The sequence below is a fragment of the Acanthopagrus latus genome, chromosome 6 (assembly GCF_904848185.1).
Source record: "Acanthopagrus latus isolate v.2019 chromosome 6, fAcaLat1.1, whole genome shotgun sequence".
Classification (NCBI taxonomy): domain Eukaryota; kingdom Metazoa; phylum Chordata; class Actinopteri; order Spariformes; family Sparidae; genus Acanthopagrus; species Acanthopagrus latus.
This window is the reverse complement of record NC_051044.1, coordinates 16,911,265-16,936,072: the sequence shown is the minus strand read 5'-3', so window position 1 is coordinate 16,936,072 and position 24,808 is coordinate 16,911,265. Positions and strand designations below refer to the sequence as shown.

At 40.5% G+C, this 24,808-nt stretch overlaps 3 protein-coding genes across 7 annotated transcripts; 2 read left to right on the top strand and 1 right to left on the bottom strand.

The window, feature by feature from the left end:
- The first annotated feature begins 67 nt into the window (after positions 1-67).
- Positions 68-5,980, top strand: bysl (bystin-like). The gene is made up of 7 exons (XM_037100508.1): positions 68-474; positions 1,249-1,405; positions 1,534-1,672; positions 2,367-2,500; positions 2,596-2,756; positions 4,974-5,076; positions 5,249-5,980. Exons 1-7 carry the CDS (start codon positions 210-212, stop codon positions 5,601-5,603), a joined length of 1,314 nt encoding a protein of 437 aa, XP_036956403.1. The 5' UTR covers positions 68-209; the 3' UTR covers positions 5,604-5,980.
- Positions 5,981-6,586: 606 nt separating this feature from the next.
- Positions 6,587-10,618, top strand: ccnd3 (cyclin D3). 5 transcript variants are annotated; one of them, XM_037100528.1, is made up of 5 exons: positions 6,588-7,182; positions 7,271-7,486; positions 7,928-8,090; positions 9,242-9,384; positions 9,694-10,618. In XM_037100528.1, the coding sequence occupies exons 1-5, from the start codon at positions 6,943-6,945 to the stop codon at positions 9,700-9,702; spliced, it is 771 nt and encodes a 256-aa protein (XP_036956423.1). In that variant the 5' UTR covers positions 6,588-6,942; the 3' UTR covers positions 9,703-10,618. The 5 variants fall into 5 exon arrangements, with proteins under 5 accessions (XP_036956424.1, XP_036956425.1, XP_036956423.1 ...); XM_037100527.1 differs by having other exon boundaries at positions 6,589-7,182; positions 9,625-10,618; XM_037100529.1 differs by lacking the exon at positions 9,242-9,384 and having other exon boundaries at positions 6,587-7,182.
- A 144-nt stretch (positions 10,619-10,762) lies between these two features.
- Positions 10,763-22,301, bottom strand: nuak2 (NUAK family, SNF1-like kinase, 2). The gene is made up of 6 exons (XM_037100489.1): positions 21,733-22,301; positions 16,095-16,215; positions 15,384-15,535; positions 14,291-14,356; positions 13,778-14,030; positions 10,763-13,684 (listed from the first exon to the last, which is right to left on the bottom strand). The coding sequence occupies exons 1-6, from the start codon at positions 21,967-21,969 to the stop codon at positions 12,639-12,641; spliced, it is 1,875 nt and encodes a 624-aa protein (XP_036956384.1). The 5' UTR covers positions 21,970-22,301; the 3' UTR covers positions 10,763-12,638.
- Between the last annotated feature and the right edge of the window lie 2,507 nt (positions 22,302-24,808).

The following is a 24,808-nucleotide window of genomic DNA, read 5'->3' as shown; positions in this document are numbered from 1 at the left end:
TTTAATTTTGTCGATAAAGCAGTTTAATGCTAACTTTGCGAGCTAGTTTAAAGACGTAGTTGTGAAACGTCACTTCCTCCTGGTATGGACGTCTGCACGTGTTGAACAAGCGACTGTTTACAGTTTCTTGTTAATTTGAGACTTTAGGTAGCACATCCCAACAAAAAAAGCAATAGTATTGTAGCGACATATTCTTTCAAAGTATACAGATGCCGAAAGTTAAAAAGTCCAGAGGCGGAGGAGGAGAGAAGAGCGGCGGAGCGGTAGCGCTGGCTGACCAGATCATGCAGGCGGACACGGTGCGAGCCCGAGGCCGGGTGAAGACCAGAGACAGCCGGCCAGAAGACGAGGACAAGTACGTGGACGAGCGACTGTCGCGGAAGATCTTACAGCAGGCCCGGATTCAACAAGAGGAGCTCCAGGCTGAGCATGGCCTGGCACCGGAGAAGAAGAAAACACCAGTCACTGTTCTCGGTAAACTTTTACATCTATAAATTAGCTTCTACTTAAATGTACAAATATTTGAATGGAGTCTGGTGTGGCAGAGCTGATCGCAGCCTTGACTGTAAGTGTTTTATATTTGCACGTTTATTTGGAATTGAAACGGGCGCTAGAAAAAGGGGCGAAGAAATTAAAACAATGTTTATTTTTTCCACAACTAAATGGAACACAGAACACTGTGCACACTGTGCTAAAAGGTGTCAGGGTCCGCCACATAATAACAAAGTAAAAAATGGTGAAATTCTGTTGTCCTCTTAAGGTCAGTTTGCTCTTCTAATTAAAATGTCTTCCCCAAAAGTGCACCTTTAATTACTTGGAAAGTTCACGCTACTGTGAGTAATTTGAAGTTTTACATGTTAATTATCAGTGACACTGTCCTCACTTAAAATGATACTTTTGGCTGACAGTCTAATGCTTGAAGACTGTCACATGTCACTTACTGTCAGAAATTACAAAAAAGCAGCAAATCATCACATTAAAGATGCTGAAACCAGCCAGTTTTTCTTGAAAAATGGCCAAAATGATGAATCGATTATGAGAATAGTTGGGGATTACATTTTTTTTGGATTGAGTGATTTATTAATCGACTAATTGCTGCTGCTCTACTTTGAAGCTCCTTCAGTTGATTGTCTCAATCAAGGAACATAACTTTTTTAGTAATGGAATATCTTGAATATTACAGTTCGGATGTGACAACCTATCTTACCTTTTTTTTTTTTTTTTTTTAAACTTGAAATCCCATTTCAGGGTCTGGCACTCAGGATGCAGACTCAGATGAGGAGTGGCCTGCGCTGGGAGCAGCAGGTGCTGGTGACAGCGATGCTATGTGTGATACTGAAATCGTCGTCGATGCTGAAGATGAGAAGGCCATGGAAATGTTCATGAATAAAAACCCTCCAATGAGGCAAGATACAACATAACGCTCATTGTATCTTAAAACTAGCTGTTGACATTGAGCCTTAATGACAGGCACAGTGAGATGTAATTCTACTTTAAGTGCTCAGCTGTGTTATTTCTTTGTGGTCTTCGTAGACGGACCCTCGCTGACATTATCATGGAGAAGATTACGGAGAAGCAGACGGAGGTAGGAACAGTGATGTCAGAGGTGTCAGGATGTCCAATGCCCCAGCTCGACCCGAGGGTAGTAGAAGTGTACAAAGGTGTCAATAAGGTGAGTAACATCTGTTTTCTTAACTGAATGCACAAGAGCTCAACCTACAGTTCATTTAAAAGCAAAAACTGTGAAGAAAAATAATAAATAGCAGCAGCTTTAATAAAGGGAACAAGTAGTTACTCAGTTGTTTAAAGTACAAAAATGATGTGACTACTTTTGTGGCCATTGCACTCCTGATCTGGTCCCATTACTGTGATTTGGCACAGAAAAAAGGACTTTTAATGTCAAAGTGAAAACGGATCTCTGCAGTGTTATATAACTTACAAATGAAGCAGCTAATTAAATGATTGTGAGTGGAGGCCCTGACCTGGGCATGGACAATAAAATAACATAGTCTTCCCTAAATGTTTATCACTACCAAGGTGCCCTTGAGCATAGCCCTGAACCACAGCTGCTTCAGTGGAGTAAAGGGTTTATACAATATAGAATTAGAAATTGAAATGGGCTAACTGCATTTTTTAAAACAGAGTTAGGTCTCTGCATGACACAAAATGTGCCGGTATCAGTGATTAGTGTTTGTGTACCAATATAATAAGTGTTTTGCAAAAATCAGGAAACACTTCAGCTTTCATTAAAGAAGTGTTCCTCTAATCTAAAGCAGGTGTCCGTGTCATGCCTGACAGTAAATGTGAAGAATATGAAGATCTCTGAGAGCAGCTGAATGATGATTATTTATGTTCCTTTGCTTCAGGTTCTGACAAAATACCGCAGTGGTAAATTGCCAAAGGCTTTTAAAATAATCCCAGCTCTCGCAAACTGGGAGCAGGTTCTCTATCTGACTGATCCTGAGAGCTGGACTGCAGCTGCCATGTACCAGGCAACAAGGTGAGTCCCTAGGTGTTACAGAGAGCATTTTCATGTGTACTTCATACATTGCAGTGTGGTGCAATGACATATTTTCTTCCATACTTTTGTCATAGAATCTTCTCATCCAATCTCAAAGAGCGAATGGCTCAGCGCTTTTACAACTTAGTGCTGCTGCCTCGAGTACGTGACGATATCGCAGAGTACAAGAAACTCAACTTTCATCTCTACAGTGCTCTGAAGAAAGCCTTGTTCAAACCAGGAGCATGGTTCAAAGGTGAGGGATAAAGACCATTTCTTAAGCATATTCAACTTTCTTTTGCAGAGCAATAAGACTAGATCGACATTAGGGCAGCGACGATTAGACTATTTTAATAATTGACTAATCGATTAAGTTGTTTTTCAAGCATAATATTCTGACTCATTTGTGAGAATTTGCTGTTCTTTTTACATAATAATAAACTGAATATCTTTAGCTTTTAAAGTGTGTTACTGGATGACAACAGCATGAGCTCCAAGAGATTGTGATATACATTTCATATCATATCAACAGCCAATCCCAAAGGTGTTCACTTACGATAGCTCCTAATATTACTTGGGCATCACTAGTTATTGTTTCATGAAATGCCCTGTGAATGCTTGGATAAGCTCAAGTCACAAATGGCCCTTGAAAGTAAGAAGTGGGTGAAGTGATTGAAAGAGAGGATTTGACAGCTTGTTGCAAAGAACAAAACACAAGCTTTCTGGGACATGTCACGTTTCTAATTTGAGCACTAAATTTAGGCATGTTACCCTGAGGACACTGATGCAGGATTAGGTGGCGTCCACAGGGTAAATAACACTTTTGGCTCATGAAGCACAGTATTAATTAACACACTAAAATTTAATTGGGTCAAAACATCTTTCACACATCAAGAATTCCTCTTGGCCAATCATTGTTGAGGATTTTTTTTCCTTTTAATCCCATCAGTCCTGTGTGTTCACACACTGTCCCAGATTGAATGGGACTATTTTTCTCCCAAACATCCCGTGACCCATATTTAGAAAACCACCAGTATGAAACAACACCACACGGTGGCAGTGTTGCTCATAAATACACCGTGCCATAGCCCACATACAGTGTGAATGAGAGCACTCATTGACCAGGGGTGATTGGTATTCAATTCATTCTTCCATTACTGAAGTTAATTTGATATCATTCTAGAAATTAAATATTGAATTGATGAAGTGATATTTAATGTGGTGTGTTTTCAATGTGATTGATGCACCTGAAGGCTCTAAAATAATGTTATATCAAAATAGCTTTATACAAAATAAATCCAGATTATCTTGCTGATGAACAGGAAAGCAAAGTTACAACACTTAAATCTACCATGGGCAGTTATTAAGTGAAACTTTTGGAAGGCTCCGTCCCCTGCTAACCCCAGTGTTGATAAAGCGTGCGAAGTGCAGGACAAAATGTCACCCTCACTAGACAGTTGGTGGGGATCCTCCATCAACATAGCCGCCATGTTTTGAGAGACTTCTTCTTTCATGGAAAATTCTGTTCCAGTCAAAGCAGCCTGTGGAGCCAGCCTGCGGGTACATCTAGCCAGTGCCAAAGTCACGCCCCTTCCAGTGGACCCAATGAGAAAATGTTTCAGAAAAAACATGTATGGTAGTGAATGGAGAGAGACGAATAATTATTTGATCCCTCATGAATTAGGCCATGAACTACACATATGTCAATTTAAAAGATAATTCTCCAAGACAAAAATCAGTTGTTTAGGTTATGATGACCATTCAATGAGACGACTTGTAGTCTGTGGCTGTGTAGTGTTTATAATTACGTATATGCAGTCTTACAATTCATTAATTTTATGACGAACTAACTTGTTTTGACTTGGAAAAAATATCTTTTAAATTGAAATTTGTGTGATTCTGGTCATAATTCAAGCAGGATCAAAAAAATGACATGCCTCTCTCTCCATTCACTACCAAACCTTAATTCCCCATTGGTTCTCAATATGGAAATAATAAGAAAAGCAGCGCGACTCCACACCTTGTGCTGAAAATGTTTACATATTTAAACTTCTACAAATCGTGAAAAAATCTGACTTGTTGTGCAGGGGAGGTACTCCCCCTCAACATACCATAGACAGACAAAGGTTAGGCTGGCAACATATTCCTAGTGATGTGTCTCACTGATTGGCCGCCAACACAGTCAGCTCTGCTTATCATGGAAACATATTGACTTTTCTGATGGTGTGAATTCTCCTGAGTCGTAAACCTAGGAATATCTACGGATAGTCCCATATTATGTGAACACAGCTGGAAGATGCTGATGAGTTGTATCATTAGAAATGTGAGATTCGCTGTTTTTTGTTGTTTTTTTTTGAGGTTTATTAGTCCCTTTTTACCCAGTTTAATCCCTTTACTGGGGCTTACAGTGAAGTTAACCATGGCCTCTGCTGGAGCGCTCTCATAATATGTGGTGCCCTCCTCTGTCATACAGGTATACTGATCCCTCTATGTGAATCTGGGACGTGTACTCTCAGGGAAGCCATCATCATCGGAAGCATACTAACAAAGTGCTCGATCCCTGTGCTCCACTCCAGGTAAGGTTTCCCTTTCCCTGCCACACACCAGCTGACAAATGGCCGCTCCTATCATTATATGGAAGATTCAGCCAGTTATCCCTGAAAGCTTCGTATTGTGTTGGAAAATTAAAGGTCAAGGTTGCATAACATGTCAGGTTGTGTAACGCTTGCAATCTTCCCTGTCTTTCAGCGCTGCAATGCTTAAGTTGGCAGAGATGGAGTACAACGGCGCCAACAGCATTTTCCTGAGGCTTTTGCTTGACAAGAAGTACGCCCTGCCTTTCCGTGTCCTAGATGCCTTGGTGGCTCACTTCCTGTCTTTCCGCAGTGAAAAACGTGTGCTTCCTGTGCTGTGGCATCAGAGTTTACTCACCCTGGCCCAGCGCTACAAGGCCGACCTGGCCTCCGAACAGAAGACGTCACTGCTGGAGCTGCTGAAGATACAAACACACCCTCAGATCTCTGCAGAGATTCGCAGGGAATTGCAAAACTCAGAGTCAAGGGATATTGAAATCGGGATCCCTGTGACAGTTGAAATGGACTGAGGTTTCAGTGTGTGTGGTCTAACACATCCTCCTTCTCTGATACAAATGATTCATGGTTTCTTCATCATGAAGAAAACATTGTGAAATCTAACTTCTTTATTCTTCCTGTTCTATTAAAGGACAGTTTCAAAACATGGCTGTGTCTCTGCAGGCAAATTCTGTCCCCTGCTTGGATGAGTTTGCACATTTGAAGATGCACATCAGTACTGATGTTTGATGTTGTGATTTTGTATCATGCATTTCTGAGGTGTTGTCCTGCAGTTTTGGTGGAGTGATCATTTGGATACAAAGACTGGCATTTGTGACCACTTGATTAAAAGCAACTTTGTTGTTTTGGAGCAACAATTTGGATTAAAAACGAAACTGAATCCTTAAAATGTTGTCAAGCATCAGTTTTGCACATGATGGATGGTGAAAGAAACAGCGGTGAATTGGATATGTTCAAACCAGTCAGCATGGCATGATTGAAGTTGCAGCATAGGTTGTGTCTGAAATCGCCAATGCATTCAATAGTTTCAACTCACACGATAGCTAGACCTATATAACAGACCATACTGTGAGCCCAGAGGTCAAATGAAAAACACTGTTGGCCACCACTCAGGCCATCATATTCAAATAATTCACTTTAGCTGCATGTCTCGGATTCTTTAAACAGGAAATGCAAGACGATATCCCAAGTACACCAACATTTCTGATGTGTCAGGTGTGATTTCGAGTGTCGGTGCTGTATACATATCATATACAATCATTCATCATTGTTGAACACAAACTGAGATATTTTCCAAATAGTTGATACGTAAAAAAGAAAATAAAGGGAAGTCAAACAAAATTTTAAGTTTACCCTCAAAATATTAAGTTGAAATGTGACTAATACATAAAACAATGCCTTATGGTTATATTGATTTTTTTTTTAAAAGAACAAATAGTTAGTGCCTAGTTTTATTGAAAACATATCCTTTGTTAAATGTAACTTAATGAGGAGTGTTCAGATTTTAGTTTAGTCAACATTAAGTGACTCTGGCCTTCATGACCACTCCATAGGCAGGCCAGAGAAGCCGGACCCTGCCTCTTTAGGTTTGATATTCTTGACAAATTTAAGATTTTCTCTCAGAGCCTGATTTAAATTGTCGAATTTTCTTTAAAAGGTACACCTGGAGCTCAGCTGAGCCTCTCGTTGCTTTACTTCCAAACGAGTTCGCAGGTCGTGAACCGTTAGCTTCAGGGCGGTTAGCAGCTAGCTAACGTTAGCTAAAATAACGGCGCAGCTGCTAACAGCTAGCCCAAGGGTTCATTGATATATTGAGCGATTTCTCGACTCCAGATTGAATGGTGTTATAATATGGCTCTCTGTGACGATGGACAGCCTCAAAGTCGATTCAGAGACACAAATGGCGGCGATACCGGGTTAGGTGTGGCTGTCCGGGCGGCCACCGACCCCGCCGTGACCGGTGACCCCAGAGCACTGAACCGTCTAACGGCCATGGAAAAGACCCTCCCGGCCGTCCCCTGGTACATCGACGGAGTCCAGACAGACGTCCAGCCGAACATGCGGAATACACTGGCTGTGTGGATGTTTCAGGTATTGCACATCAATTAAGTATCCAAAACTGACTATGCTTCACACGAGTTGGTTTAATAACAGGTAATAACAGGTGCGTGTTTTACAGGTATGTGAGGAGCAGAAATGTGAGGAGGAGATATTTCCACAGGCGGTGCACTACCTGGACTGTTACCTGAGCCGTTTCCCCATTGAGAAGTCCAAACTGCAGATTTTAGGGGCTGTTTGCATGTTCTTGGCTTCCAAAATGAGAGAGACCATCCATCTGACTGCCAGCAAGCTGTGTATCTACACAGACAACTCAATTTCAGTCTCAGACATCCTGGTAACTCTTTGTTTTTATATAAACTACACACTGTATTTAGGAGAACAGAGGTACACATTCACAAAATGGAGTTTTATGACTATTAACAAACTCTATTTTATCCCCCCGCAAAAAGATAATATATACAATACACACTCACCGATGATCTATAATTTAAAGCCTTGGCAAAAGCCTGTCAATTAGACCTGGAAGCCTAAAACATTGGATTATACCTAAATGTAAAACTCATGTCACTTTAATTAAGTCTAAGTTATTACAGGCAACCACTGCCCAGAGATGTTCCCTTGGTAGACTTTGTTTTAAGGATTCACAAGCAAAAAAGAAAACAAAAGCCAGACATTCCGTGAAATATCCATGCGAACTGATAACGTCTGTCTCATGTAGAGGTTTTCATGCCACGCCATTTTGATGGATTGGTTTATAGGAATATGTGTGTTGCAGCAGTGGGAGCTGGCAGTGGTGTCCAGGTTAGACTGGTGTCTGGCCTCTGTGGTACCCTCCGACTTCCTGGAGCCAATTCTTCACACTCTCCCCTTTGTTCGGCCCCACCACCTTCCAAACATGCGCAGGCATGTTCACTCCTATGTTGCTTTGGCAGCCACTGGTGAGTTACATAACTGAGTTACATACACATGAGGGTTTTTTCCTCCAAATGTGATACACCAAAGGACTATATGCACCAGAAGTTGATAAAAAAAATATTCAGAGAGACACATCTGACCACATACTCATGTATTAAATTCTAAGTATTTAATGCACCTTTTTCGTTCCAGTGCAATAAAAGCTGCTATTTCATCTCTCTCGTGATTGAATCAGTGATATTCTTTTGTCAGGCAGCATTAAGTGTAGCTGTTAAATTACTTTTTAAACAGTGAACAATGGACACAAAGCAGCCATAACTTTGATTACGATGTGTCAGCAGTTCATTTCGGAGACAGAGAGCTGAGTTTGTGTAATCCTGTATTGTCCCCTGTGAAAGACCCACGTCCGACCATTCAGCTGGCTGACTTCCCACGAATCTCTGTGATGCTGCCCGAGGCAGCAGGTCACATGGATGCAGGGAGTCAGTTAGTTCTGTTTTAGACTATGACATTACAGCCCATGAAAATTCAGATAACTCCAGTGTCCCGACATCGTATCCCATTCAGAAAGGTGTCTGAGCAGGAAGAGAATAGCTGACTCTTTGTCTCAGCAGTTGCCTGCCTGAAGCAATTAGGATACAGTATCAGATTATCAGGTTTTGGAAAGTGTCTGCTTCTGAGTGCATGCTTTTGTTCATCAGGGTGTGTCCACAATGGCGCCATCCGTCTAATTGTCTTCATCCAGCCAGTTACTGACTTCCTCACTTCTGCAATGGTCTGCAAGTACTGAAAGGTCCAGTGTGCAGAATGTAGGGGAAGCAGTTGAAATTAATATTAATTATGGATGCACAATATGTATCGGACCTTTTAATTATTTGGTTATAAAGTTTATTAGCTATTTATCGTCATCTGTGAAATTATAATAGATAGCTGATAAATGGAGCCAATTAAAATGATCTGTTATCGACCATAAGAAGCAGGTAAATATCGGTTATTGGCATTGGCTCACAAAAAAAACATACTGTGCAAGAATCATGATGTTTTCTTTACCTTAGACTGAGCCTTTTTTACCTACAGAGGAAGTGAGTCTGTGAGTTAAAAGTGGTCATCAAATTAACAAATACTGGTTGTGATTCTTTTGTATTTTAGAGTAATCTTCCTCTCCTATCCTCAGAATGCAGGTTTTTAGTGTTCCAACCCTCGACTGTTGTGTGTGCCTGTGTGAGCATTGCCATGCAGAGGCTGAAGTTAGCGGACGCTGCTGTCACCTCTGATTCGGTTATGCAGTTTTTGGCTGACCTTTTGTCCATTGATCTGGTAAGGGTAATGTTTAACTTTCATTTTTAGATGATATCGCTTTTGACTTTGCCCTGTTGTCAACACTCACTGGCACGCTGAACTAACAGTCTGAGAAAAAGAACAAACAAACTTTAAAATGAATGTTTGGAAGAGCAAAAACACACATGCTGTAGTTTCGGTCATGATTCATAGAAAAAGTCTGCCCATGACCCACTGATGAACCCCTAGTTGTTTCTCTCTTAATCCGACCCTGAACAGAAATCAGTCCTCCTCTGCTATGACCAGCTAATGAGTGTGTTGGAGCTCAGCCTGCCCTCATGTTTCCAGGCTGGCTAGTGTTTGCAGATCAGGAGCTCACAGCTCAGAGATCAGCTACACCCCTGCTGACATTCAGGATGCTGAACGAACACCAGTGACATCAAGCTAAAACACCCCTCCCTGCTATGAATGGCAAGAATGAAATGTACCCTTACAGCCATGAGACAGAACAAAAGGCCAAAATACCAGGTGTTATGTGAAATATGTCTTCACGTAATTTCTCCTTAATCGTAACTGTTCTTTTTATGTTGTTTGTTTTGGAGATCTTTCTGCAATATGTGTAGAGCTACTGCAGTTTGAAAAATGTTAAAGGTGCATTATGTAATGTTGGGGAAGAAATCTTAATCAGAGGAGAAAGATCCTCATTGACAGATTTTTTATGTTGAAAAAAACTCAATAAACTTTATAATAAACTTTCTTTGTTTTCATGACCGACTAAACAAACTGCCCTTAGAGGACAACCCTATTTAATAATGTTTACCTTGTTTATATGTGGTGGACCCTGCCACCTTTCTAGCTTCCAACAGTATTCTGGGGCCTTACTTTCCTGAGTACAGCTTGTTTATTGAATTGGGAATGGGGAAAATAAATATTTCTGATTTTCTATTATTACCTCATTGCCATCGTAAGTATTAAAATTCTGACTTTGAATTTCTTCTCCAAAACTACATAGTGTACCTTTAATTGTCCATCCCATTTCTGCTTATTTTAGTATTTTGCAGTTGCAAAAACAGCTTAAAAAGATAGAATGTAATTGTTCTTGTGCCCTTGATCAATTTAAGGGCCACATTAATTTGTTTTTGATATTATCAGTTGAGCTGCACTGTATTCCAATAGCAATGTTTGCACATTTTGAATGTAATATCTTCTAAACATATAGTCATTAATATTTTTGCATTTCTCTGGATTAATTAAACATGTAATATTAGCTTTATCTGGAAAACTCTGATGGGTTTGAATATTTTTTTCTTCATGGTTTCAACACACTACTGAATTTCCTTGTGATACAGATCAACACTGTTAAACTATGTCATAAAACCTTTTGTATGTAGGTCAGTAAAAACATGAGCCTCCACAGTTTTTTTTTTTTTTTTTTATTGACTTCCTCATCCTGGTCACATGGCAGATCACAGAGTCACATAAATGATAAGCCAGTAACTTTGGCAAACAAGAGTAAAGAAAAAAAAAAATCATAGCGTCTGCATACCTGCAACTTACGGGACAAGAAAGAGTTAAAACAGTGTTGAAATGCCAAAATGCACATTATATTGTGCAAAATATGAAACATACCATTTGTAAGACCTTTGGAACATTTTTATTCCTGATGAGCCTCATTATGTGCCAAAAAACAAACAAACAAAAAAAACATTTTCCACATTCCAGTTTCTGAACAACAGCATGATTTTGGGTACTACTGCTTTGTGCAACTTTTGTTACAGGAATTGAATACTTACATGATAGCTGAATAATAAATTGTGTGGTTATCAAGTTTCGATGGCCTGATAAAGTGCTATTCCAGGCACCGGCATCGTGTTCTAATTTAATGCCAAGAATGCCAATCCAATTAAGCAACTCCAGTGTGCAGCATGAAATTTCATAGAGACGAACACACTGCTATAATGGTCTCTGAGCACCAGGAGATATTTCATAAAGCAGGATTGGGAAGTTATCCAGATAACAATATCTCAAATGTAATCAATCATTAGCATGCAAAATTCTTGTCATATAACATAGTATATAAGTTTAGTATTCTGTTGGAGCAACCAAGATGGAACAGTTAAAGAATAGGGGGCTAAACTTATAATCCGGCTTTGTGAAATACTGTCCACTCCAGGCAATTAAAATGCAAAGTTCATCACACCTGAGCTCTGTGACTGATCGTCAAAATTCAGTTGAAAGGTAACACAGTAAGAGTGTGACGTGGGGCTCATGGTTCATTTCAAAGACACGTCACTGTTTTCTCTTGTGATGTTCAAAAACAAGTGGCGTGCCTGGATGAACTCCACCTTCGTGTGAAACTACCACCTGCATGCTGCACAAAGAGGGAATGGCCACCTGCTCACTGGTATCATTGTATGCTTGGATGCGAAAGCAGGTTCTACTGGTTAGGCTTGATGTGAGTCATGATTATTATTCAAGTAATTCTCCGAAAGTCAATTCAAGAGAAAACAATATAAAACATTTTTTAATCCCTGTTATAAACACTTTTCACTAGTGCTTTAAATAACAAATAAAAAAGTCCAACATTTTTTGCAAATTTGCTCTTTGGTATCCATGAAATGTAATTTCCCCCGCATCCTAAGAGTGAAAGCTGCAGTAACTGATAAGAAGGATCTGTTCTAATATTAATCCTGTGCGTTATTACTGTTATCTTAGATAAACATAAGGTAGATGATCAGCCATCACACAGCTAGAATTCAGAGCCATTAAGTCATAAAGATTTTCTCATGCAGACAATAAAAGAAACTGACTTTGTGGCTTATGCAATATTCAAACAACAGTCCTATTATTACTGTGTAAAATGCTGGTTTGCTTTTGACACTGAAGACCAGTATTTAGATGTTTTTGCACTATAGTCCTGATAGAAAAATCTCATGTAGGAAATTAGAGCTCCTGATTGACCAGCAGCAGCTCTCTTCTTCCTCCTGAGAACATGTGAAACTGCAGCACTATTATTCATCGTTTCTGTAAAATACTGTGCCATCTGGTTATTTTTTTCCTTCAAATTACAAACTACAAGCTGTCTAGTATCATTCATCATCAAAAATACAATCTGATGTTTAACAAGACGCCTCCTCCCTTTTTGGTACGGCGTAATTTTGTAAAGTTAGCCAACATGATCCTCACCACAGTTTGCTGGTCATGTCCCACAATGCACTTTGGCTTTAAAGTCTTCAGTAGATCACGGTCATTTAAAAACTGAATGAGAAGAAGAATGTCTTTATTCAGAGTCCTCAACTTGCTGCAGAGCCTCTTATAACCATGGCCTGTTTGTAGGCCTCAGTTACATTATCACAGTCTGTGATGGAGAAGGCACTGTCGGCCACTCCTGACTTGTAGCAGTTCCAGGGCCTCAGCGACCCGTCCCCGAGCATCCCGTCCTCCTGGATGTCCAGCAGGTTGTCAGCAGACACGCATCCTCTCATGTTGGCCTTGGCTGGTTTATCCATTTGTGTTGGAGGTCCAACACGGTCTGGTAGATCGAGCTGGTCGAAGGATTCTGAAGACAGAATGCTGTCCTCGCTGATGGCCCCACTTGGTCTCGACCTAGTGCGGGGTAAAGAGGCCGCCAGCTGGTCCAGAGAACCAAACTCCTGAAACCCGCCTGAGGAGAACTTTCCATTGCGTTTCAAGATGCCTTTCCTATAGGTTGGTGCTGAAGGGCACTCTTGTTTAGTTTGTGGCACCCAGCCAGAGTCACTGTGTTCAGGAGAGGAGGAATAGTACCCTGATTCTTGCTCTGCGGGCTTCTTTAGAATACCTTTACGAGGCAGCAGTGCGGCTGAAGGGGCATTGGCTGGTGTAGACAAACCCAAAATGTTCAGTGGCTCCACTGAAGCTACAGCAGTGGATTCACTCGTTGCCTTCTGCTTTGCACTGTTGCGTCTCTTCAATATACCTTTAGAGGGGCGACTATCCGTGCTCACTTCATGCACCGTCTGGGAGACATTGTTTTCCTTTCTTGACCTCCGTAGAGAGCGCTGCCGAACTACATCCCCCCCACCACCCTGTGAGCGGAGCAGGCAGCGCATCTTGGAGCCATTCTCCAGTAGAGGCCGGGAGGTGCGGCGCAGCCAGCTAGCAACACTAGCCAGCCCAGCAGGTTGTGCTGTTGATGGAGAGGCTGGTGAAGCCGTCTGCTCAACTGCACTGCTCTTTGTCTCAGCCAGTAATGGCTGCTGGTAGCCCCAGTTGAGCCACCAGTGAACCGCAATCTCCTCTATAGTGGCTCTGCGCTCAGGATTTACCATCAGCATCCAACGGATGAGCCCGCATGCATCTGAGAGACAAAAGAAAATCCATTAAATTAAAAACAAAGTATAAACACCAAACTAATGTTTGAGAGCGTTCAAAGAAAAGGTAAAAGACTCACCAGAGGGGTTAGTGGGTTTTCGGTAGTTGCCAGTGGTGATCTGTTGGACCAGTGTCTTGTGGTTGTGTCCATCAAATGGCATGGTACCATGAACCATAGTGTATAACAGCACGCCAAGAGACCAGGTGTCCACCTCTGGCCCACGGTATGGCCGACCGTTGACGATCTCAGGGGAAGCGTACAGAGGGCTTCCGCAAAAAGTCTGAAGATACTCGCCACGTTGGTAGAGGTTCGACAGGCCGAAGTCTGCGATCTGCAAGAACAAGAAGTAGACATCATGCCGAGCCATGTCAGATGTGTCACTACAGATTACTGTAAACCTCAAAGATTTCCATATGCATCACCATCCCCTCATCAGTTACTCATGGCATGTTCTAAAGATTTCAGAGTGAATCATCTCATCACAAGATCTGTCGCAAAAAGTCATGAACTCTGTCATTTAATATTCCAATGATAACCACCTCATCCTAGAAATTACATTTTTATCATGTTCTATTTTCCCTTCATTTTTACCTTCACATTGCCATTGCCGTCTAGTAAAATATTCTCCAGTTTCAGGTCCCGGTGTACTATTCCATTCTGAGTGAAAGAAAAAAAGATATCAGCTTCCACAATAATAATTTTCTTATCTAGGCCAATACACCGGTTTACTGGAGGTTGTCTATATTACGTAAAAGGATTAGTTTTTACTGGGTCAGAAACACATTCTTCTTCCAAGTGAAGATTTTTTTCTGGTATGTCAGCAATGCTTCATTGTCCTCCTCTCTGCAGGGGGGCATACCTTTGACTCCAGCAGAGTTTGAAATTTGTTTTCTTTTCAAAAATGAAGGTCAAATACTTGTTACATATGGACAGTTCTTATAGCGACTGACTGAATCTTTGTAGGCTGTGTTGTGTAGAATGTATTAAGATGCAAAGACACATTTGCATGCTGTGCCAAACATTGATATTTTAGATGGCCTTGTCCTGCTTTCACCGTGGAAAATCAAATATTTGACAAGACATCAGCAATGACATAAAACAGATGGTTAACACAGAGTATGACAGGGCAGTTCACTCTGTAAATATAGTCCAGCAAACATGTATAAATGCCAAGTGCTGGACAGGTACACTAAAATGTAGTGTTGTAAATGTTCATAATCACACAGCTATGGAGCACAGGAACAACCGACTGAGTGTATGTGTGTGTTTGTGCGTGCGTGAGCCCCTCTGTTCCATCACACCCTCATTAGAGTGTGAGGCCATGCGTGTGTGTGCTGGGACTGTGCTGTGTGCTGGCCTTTAGCCCCGACGCTAGCTCTCTACAGACCAACTGTTCAGTTGCCCCACCACCGTTCTCATAGCCGCCCTGTTCTGAACAGCAGGCTGACGGTGAATAATGCTCATTATGTAACTTTGGGGGTGCCAGTGTCCTGGAAAAGAACAACTAGTGGAACACCAGTCTGAGTGGAGAACTGCGCCGTTGGGTTTAATGTAGCAGCCATGTATTATGTGGGTTTAAATACACTACCAGTGAGTGATTATTTTAGTTTTTATGTAAGACTTAAGAATGCACAATTTTTCCAAGTTCTGTATGAAAGCATTAGATTGAGGAAGACTGTCTCACCTGATGGCAGTAGTGCACGGCTGATACAATTTGTCTGAAGAAGTGCCTGGCCTCCCGTTCAGAGATGTTCCTCTTGTCACAGATGTAGTCGTACAGGTCCCCTCGGCTGGCATACTCCATCACAATCACAATTTTGTCCTTGTTTTCGAATACTGAAAGATCAGAAAACCTCATATGTTACCCTGTTATTGAAAGGCTTTAGATCAAACTCAAGGAAAAAGAAACAGATGCGCCACAGATTATGAGGAACTTTAGTATGGACTATGTAGCCTTCTACAGCACCAACATGGATGTAGCTTTTTAATTAAGAATGTGCCTGTGTTTAAAACTGATTACTGTCTTCATGTATAACCCCTAGTTAACACTGATTGGGATACTCGGCGCCCCATTGGTGACTGCACCACAAACAAACATGCACCGAGGTGGACAGACTCTGTATGATGACCAGCTCATCAGGCGTGAGGGGCATTGGACGACACAAGGCTCTGCACATTATCCCGCACTACTGACGGGGTACGACAGAGTATCAAGGCTTATGTAACCTAGCATCTCTCTTCAACAAAAAGACTTGCGTGACCAAACTGTGAATCACAAACAGAGACTGATTGAGATGTCTTTACCGAAGGTACCACGTTTCACTCCGCGTGCTGCTCAGAGATTCAGTTGTCACACACAGAAAAAGCACAATTACAACATCTTTGAATGCCGTACCTTCATATATAGTGATGATGTGCGGGTGGCAGAGTGTGGACATGATCTCAATTTCTCTGCGAATGTGAACCAGATCTTGCTCATCCTTGATCTTCTCCTTTCTAATCGACTTTATGGCAACCTTAAAAAAAAAAGAAAAGAGGATATATATATGACTTTGAGAAAAAAAATTACATCAGTATCAAAAGTTCAAGGGACTAATCAATAAAATGACACAGCTTAACAGTTGTTTGGAGAGTCAGATATTTACTTTCAATGGTCTACTGTTAAAGATTTAGATTGCAACCAACTGAATACACCTCTTCTCACCAAGTACAAAATTGAGGAACAACTATGGCTGTTATAAATCTGAAGGGCCATCTTAAGAGCCAGTGGTTAGTTTGTCTGTTCTTGGCAGACTAGGTGGAAGTAAGCCCCCAGGAACCATGTCAGCCTTTGACAATTTGACATTGTGGCTGATACAATAATGTCACATGATGATCTCATAAGTTTACAATATGCTATAAAACCGTGCATACATTTTTTTTAGAGGGTCATAACTTGGAATGTTTAGAAGATCCACACCATTCAATTTTGTGGCTAAACCAGAAGTTAGCTACTCGGCCTGTGGAAGTCTCGAGTATGCACACTTTGTGGGCTAGCAGAAGATTCTAGTATTTTTACAACGCTGTATCCAGATTTTTCCTAAAAGATCCACGCTCCTTTGAAGATATAAAAGGCTTGTTCTAAGGTAAGGAAAACACAATGTCTTTTACTTTCAGCTGATTATACACTAATGAAAGCATAATATTGAAAACGAAACACAAATATTACATTTTTGGCAATAGATTCCCCTAAATACCACAGACTAAACCTTTTAAGCAAGACTAACAGCTGCTTTTGTGGCCAAACTGCTGGATAACAATAAATATTAAATCAGGAACATAAGTGAAGATGAGTCATTAAGTCATTAAATAGACTAATGTCAGTTACACAATATCTATTTTCCATAGTTTCCCAACATTATCTAACATCCGCCACCATAAGCTACTCATCATACCAGACATGGTACGAGTAAGTATCACGCTCCCTCAGTGTGTTTAAAAGTGTGCTGGGTATGTTTCGTTGCTTGTAAATTCAGATTCAGGTTTCGTTTGCATCTTCAAGAAGAACAATGTGTTTCCTATTCCAAACATTACATAATCTCACTTTATTGACAAAGAGAACCCTAATACAGCTGCATTGCTTTTTCAAAAGAGGTTGGTATGTTAATATGCTGAATTAGGCCCGTCTAATTAGAAAAAACAAGGTTAAAAAAACCTTCACAAATAAGCTGTTATTTATTAAGAGTTGGCTTCCATCTGAAGGTTGTCCTCTTGTGAGAACAACAATGGTCAGTGAACTGAAAACTCTGCTATGTTGTTTTGTAACAAGGCAGAGGGGACACTGGGTCAGGTATTGTCTGCTGCAAACTGATCTATTGTCTGCTGTTATGTCTGTGAAACTCTTCGAATAGGGATGTTTAAATCTGCTGATGTCTGTATTCATAGACGTGCCATTTTAAAGCTTTTGACAAGTGCGTACACATGTCTTTATGTTGTCTTTCTGTATTTGAGGCTAAGATGCCTGGGATTCCTCTGTGCACTCAGTGCGTCATCAGTCTACCCTGACTTTGAAGGCTGTCGAGAGGCACCAGATGGCCCCCGGTGGAGGGGTGTCCTTGTTTCTTATCCTTTGTAACCCCCAAGGCTACAGACGAGGGGAAATGAGTAAGGCAGCGACTTGTCATATCAGTTTTCAGCGCTCAACTGTCTCCTGTCATGAGTCACTGTCTGGCCTGGATTCATCTCCAGGTCGTCACTGTATTCACACCACACAGACCTTTTTCCTCATTCTGGGAACTGAGGTTTCCTGCAGTTGTTTGCATAGCTGTCAGACGGGTTGAACTCACACTCATGATGGGTTCACACTAATGTGCCGTTTTCAGTGTGTGTGCGGTCTTCGTCACGGTCAGGTCTTTTCACGCACAAGGCACCAAGGTTAAAATCTATGATATTTAACACATAGTTCCTGGGAACACCTTTAGGTGCAACTGTTGCGTAGCTAACTAAACCAACTGACCGCGCCAGCATAAGCTTGCTAAAATATGACCTGTTTGGAGTGAACATATCAAGAGATATGTAAAGGGGTAAACAGCTGACCTGTTACATTACATTTCAATAAAATAACACCATTATACCTCAAATTATGAATGTACGTAGTTATCATTAACCTAAATAACAAAATAACAACAGTTATGTTGGTTTCACACTATGTTACTGATATTACAGCTAACTTTACATGTAGACCTATGTATATATTAATAAAACCCATATCTACACTTAAAGTGTCAGAGGTTAAGTTTAATATAGCTTTTAAAATTTAATTTGCCCAAAACTTTTGTATGGAAGTTTTGTTAAGGTTTGAAGTTACAGTGTCTGCTGGTTCGTTGGTTGGTTTGTTAGTAGAATAACACAAAAACCACAGAACGGATTTCTACAAAACTTGGATCAAGGATTGGTCTCAACCCAGAACAGACTCTGTTAACTTGTGGTGCAGATCCAGATAAAGGCACGGATCCAGAAACACTTCCTCATTTTCTTTAACGTGGCAACACAGAGTGTTTTCCCTTAACTTCTTTTTGGGAATAATATATAGTTCTTGATGAAAAATACCAGGTGTTTTTAGGTGGCTGGTATCTATGAGTATAAAAGGGGGCTGGTGGACCTTGGTGGAGGTATGCGCTCCACTGGGTGCCGTTCTATTTTGATTAGTCACAAAAGTGCCAAACATGTTTTAGGTCTAGCCTCTTAGGAGTTGCTGCTTATCTCTGCCTTTGTGTAAACAAATTTTATAAATATGTGTGTGAATTTGTGTTTTTTGACATTCAACATATCAAAAGATTCGATATTGAAGATAACTGTTAGTTGAAGCCCTGCCACCTTTAAAGGATGGCCAGTGGATTTTCTTAGTCTGATATAATAACATTGTTTGGAGTAGGCTGATGGCCAATAAATCCATCAACCTGCATTTCTCTCCTAGACACTGAATTAAAGTTTTTAACAAATCAAAGAGCTTTAGCTTTAATGGTTCGACCATAAAAGCAACCATAATTTAATAAATCTCTAGTCTGAAACTGAAGCTTGTTGCTTCTACTTAGAATGTAGAAAATATATTCAAAACAAACATAGTAATAGATTTATGAATAGCCAGTGCAACCTCCATACATGTCATGCATCAAGTGTGAGGTCACCCCCCCCCCCCCAAAAATGGATTATGCAATCGAACATACGCTTTTAGATAATGGGAACAGCTGTAGTGCCACATCGCACGCAAGATGAGACCATCCTTTGTATGGTGTCACTCCCATTATGTTGTAAAAACTAAGGCAGGTAGATAACAATGAAGCAAACAATTGTTTCTCCAGTTTCCATTCAAAGTTAACTGCCGTTTTAAGCCATCCTTGTTTGGTGGGAATTCAAAACGTAATTCTGGGCTAATCAGTGTTTTGACATGTGGGTTTAAGGCATGGAGATTAGGAAGCTGCCCGCAGGGATAACATCTCAGACAGCAGTCTCATTTTCTATAAAAACTAGAGTGCAGCAGAAACAACAAGTCGTGTCAGCAGAGACGGGCGTGTAGACAAGGCTGGACTTGTATCACCGCATGTTTACTGCGGGTGCAGGGGGGGAATTCCTCACATATTACTTCCTTGACTTTGGGTGCTTTCACTCACAGAAAATGTGATCTAACAAAGACAATTTCTGATTACCATTACTAAAGGGAGTTCACTTCTAGGCCAAGTATCTGTTTTCTATTGTTGTTGTTTTTTGATGAGTCACTATATCTGAAGCCACCGGCCTGCAAAGTGGAAAACATGTTTACAGTCTCGACTTGCTTTCTGATAATTTGCCTATAGTTTACATGTCCTGGTTAGATGTTGGATGGATGAGGTTGTGGAAACAAAACAAACGATGTGGAAAAATGCAAATTATTAAGTGTAGGACACAAAGTTTCACTCTATTGGGTACACCTAATTCAAACTGGTGCAGTCAAACACAACAATCCTGCTGTAAGTAATAACTTCACAAAGGTTTCAGTGTTGCAGATTAATCTTTATGGTCCTTTTTTTGGCTGTAGTGTGCAGTGCTGTTGCATAATACACAGGTGTTTTTGATATTTTGTCCATTATCCATATAAAAGAGGTACATAATCTATTTGTCGCCATTAAAGCAACTTTGATGTCTAATGATAAAAAACACAGAAATACCATTGTCTTTCAGCTTAAGACATTATCACTTGTTTGGTCCTTTAAGAGGCTTATCTCAGTCCAACCACATCCCATTTCCCCTTAGGTCATAGGGAACTTCTTTGGAATGCACCTGAAATGCTTGTTGCAATTTCCCCTTCTCATCGGGAGCACAGAAAAGAAAGTTACCTAAGTTTCCTGTAGCAAACTCCCTTCTGTGACATTCGCTTTCCAGTGAAACGCCTTTCCTTGACAGTTTCTCTCAACAGTAGGAGGTGACTGTGTAAAACGTCTGGTGTGGTGACAGATTTACAGGAATCTATTTCTGTTTCGGTGTTTAGTAGGATGATCTCACACAGGAGTATCGATTTTTCATTGATTCCTTTAATTTTACTGTAAAAAAAATGTGGCATTATGTCGTTTTGAGAAGAATTTTATTATTCACAATTTTTTGTGGTAATAATACAAACACAGAAAGAGTTATTTTTTCCATAGCTGTTCCCAGAGGAAAATAAAGTCCCGAGAATACTGTTTGCAGCTAGAAAGGTGGCAGGGTCCGCCACATGTAAACAAAGTAAAAATGTATGAAACGGTAAGGTCAGTTTGTTTACTCACTCTTTGTTTTATCATGAAAACAAAGAGTGCTGTGTTTAGGCACGATAATCAGTCTGAGAAGGTCTTCTTCTGATTAATATTCCTTCTTCAAAACTACATAGTGCACCTTAAATACACCACAAATAAGTTGTTGAAGATCTCGAGTTTACCTCAGACACGGGTCAGCTATACAGGGATCGGTGTCATGTGAAGATTGTAATTAAGTTTGCACGGAAGGTCAACACTGTGTACTTTTCCAACTCTGTCTGTCCAACAGACAGAGGAGTATCTACAGGTTTTGTAAACCAATGATAAAGGTGGTGATATTTATTAAGGCCAATAATAAGATCTTTAAACACAGCTTATCCAGTGATCTTATCCTATGCACAGACAGGACCTTGTGTTCAGAAAACACTGGGGAAAAGTATGAGCAAACCCCTTTAAAGCAAACACAATGACCTCTTAAGCAAACTTAAGCTGGTTTGGCAACAGACAACCATCTCAGCAGCAGCACACTTAACCTATTTTATTAGTTTACAACTCAGGAAAACTGGCTTAACCCTACTTAAAGTGAGAAACCTGTAGACAAACCTGTATGGATGAAAGCCAGAGGTAGACCGTGTGCTGTCTATGTCTAAACAACAGGTGGCCGACAGGACACAAACACAGACCTTAATACTGACTGCAGATGCACGCTTTGACTAAAGAACGGTGATAATAGGCTCAAAAAGTCAGTAAAATGATGATAACAGGAGGTTAAATAATATAAAACCTTACCAGTCTACCGGATCTCTCCTTGGCTTTCTTCACCTTGCCGTAGGTTCCCTTCCCGAGGGTCTCCAGGAACTCGTACCTGTGCTTCAGGTTGTGTTTGTGGTGGTGTCTCTTCACGGCTTGCTTCTTCACGGGCGCCTGGGCCGGAGCTCTCCCGACAGGAGTGCTGTCATCGGGCACAACGGACCCCGCAGACGGCCCGAGGTGTGACGAAGGACAGGCAACACCGGAGCCGTCCATCCCGACACGACGTTATCTGTTGCTTGCGTATTTTCGGACGCAGGTGTCGGTGTTAACGCGCATTCCTCCGCGCGGAGCCGTGTCCGTGTGCGGAGCGAGCTGCTCAGGTGCGAGTCAGGTAAAAGTGTAGATGTTAAGTCCTCCTGCTGGTCTGACGGCACAGTGAAGTGTAGGAGGCAGAGGAGAGTGTGTGTCCTCAACGTGGAGCTCAGACGGACTGGCAGCAGGTTAGCAGCGTGCTGCTGAGGCAGGGAGGAGAGCAGCCGACAGCCGGACACGTCAAATAGTCGAGGGGCGTTTAGGTACACAAAGGAGCGCTTCATGTGTACACCGGGCGGTGCCGGTGACTGTAAAGGCAAAAGTATAACTCCACCAGTTTTACACATGAGGGTGTGTTTGCAGAACCCGAATAAAAAGCAGTTTTTGTAACTTTCTTCTTGGTCTATCTATCTATCTATCTATCTATCTATTTATTTATTTATTTATTTATTTATTACTATGTTATATCCTCCAAGTCAAACCAGAGTTTAAAGGCAATGTTTTCTTATTTAGGCTACTGTGTAATAGTAATAGTTGTAACCACTGTGAGATTAAATGCATTTTTTTAAATTTGTTGCATCATGAAAATTGATAATTTTCAGCCATGTGATGATGATTATTATGCTCATTAATTTAGCTAGCTATGTATTTTAGCCGATATAGATAAATCATATATTTCTAAGAAAAGTAAAGCTTATTTATTTAAAATGTATTAGATTTTTGTCATTTTGGGTTTATGAATAAAAACGCTGTATTACATAACTATTCCATTTCAATATGTCTTCTCTTATTCAGATTTAGATAATTGATGTAAGAGTTATTTTCAGAATTTTCAGTGACACAGGTATGTAAGAAGCAACATCTCAAGAATCTATGTTGCGTCAGATACAGTATAAACAACCACAAAAAGAGAGGGAAAAAGTAAAAAGCAAATGAAAATAAACACAAAACATAAACAGATACATTGACATTGAAATAAATTGGGAGATTGTTTTTCTACATGTTTGTATTTTGAATATATTTCCAAACAGACTGTTTGTTAAACACAGTTTAATCTAAGCCATCTCTGCCTGTGCCTGTAGATCAGCCCAGTCTGCAACCTGCAATATAAATAGCAACATCAACAACTGTAGTTGTAATTTGTAATAGATGCTTGTTGGTAAGTAGTAGCAGCTAAGCCAATTAAGGACATGAAAGGCAGCCAACAGCATTAGTGTGAATGCTGCTGTCAATTGGTGTGCACAGTGACATACAAGAAGCGCTCCACAAAAAGAAAAGTGTGTGAGACCATTGTGCAGAACAAAATGTTTTTATTACAGAAGTTTATTATGTAATAATAGATGTGAAATGTTATTAAGGATACTGTTGTGCATTTGGTTTTCTGAGACTTGAGGTAGTGGTGTTTCACTCAAGGATTTCAATTTTATGCTACTTTATAATACTACTTCACAACAATTTGGAGGGAAATATTACAGTTTTTTACACTGCTACATTACAATTTGACAGCTTTGGGTGCTTAACAGGTTAAGAGTTTACAAAAAATAAACAGAGCTTTTTAATTTGATGCTCTAAATTAGAATACATACATAAACGGTAGCCCAGTATAAACAACTAGTAAACTATGACTGACTACAGACAACCGAAAATGCTTCATACACATAAATACATAGTTAATAGTATCTAATCATATGACATATTATTGTGAAACATTCAAGTAGCCCAGATATGTGCATTATGAGTACATTATGAGGTCTGCATTCTCCACCACTAATGATAACATCAAATATGAGATATACACTCATTTAGTATTACTCTATTGTGTTTTTGTTTTTTTCATTACTGTGGCTTTTTTCCTTTTCTAACATAACTTATACCTTCTAATGGATGATTAAGAGTGACACACTTACAGTTGCATGCTATGACACTCACAGTCCCTTTTAAATTACAGTTTTCCTCTCTGATTTCTACCATCCTAGCCAGATTGAATTATAATCCTAGCTGACTTCACATAGCAAGAATATGTGTTTGGTCATTCAACTATTCGGTCAGCTTGACCTAAAAAAAATGCAGTCTGAAGTGAACTGAGAGACATAAAGAGAAGAGCTGGAGGCCAGATGAGTAGCGTCATTACAGTTGTAGGCCACTAGAGATCAGCATGCAGCCACCAGCTAGAGACCATGGGCTGACTAATTTGAACCAGTTGAAAACCGGACACAGACAGTGGCTCTATCCAAAGTTTTCTTTCTACAGAATGCATAGGACATTCAATGTTTAATATCCTATGTATTCTGTAATATGATGTCAGACACAACTGATAAGTACTTCTAAGTGAAGAAAGGGTGAACAGACTCCCTCAGTTTTCAGCAACACTCAGCTGTAATACTTTGAGCCAATTGGCTGCTCCCTCAGAGTCTATCTTAATTGACCTCCTAACCCGTCAGGAACACACGCTGGGTCTGCCATTCAGTTTTCTGAATAACGTGCCAGAGCTTCTTCACTCATGCGTGCAAAGGAACAGTATGCACAAAGTAAACAATGAAAGAGCTTTTGGACCCACAAGTCAGACTTGGCCCACACAGTGCTGTAACCCAGCAGAAGAATGAACTGAACACACTTCATCGCAGGAAGACACAGGCTAGAAAAGAACAGCACAGAGACCAGACAAAATGTACTGGAGGGATGATGGAAACAATGTCAGTGAATACTTATGAGTTTGTCTGACTGCACTCAGTGGACATATTCCAACATATTTACACCATAAATCACCAAGATTTGGCCATCCATTACGTCTAATTTAAGT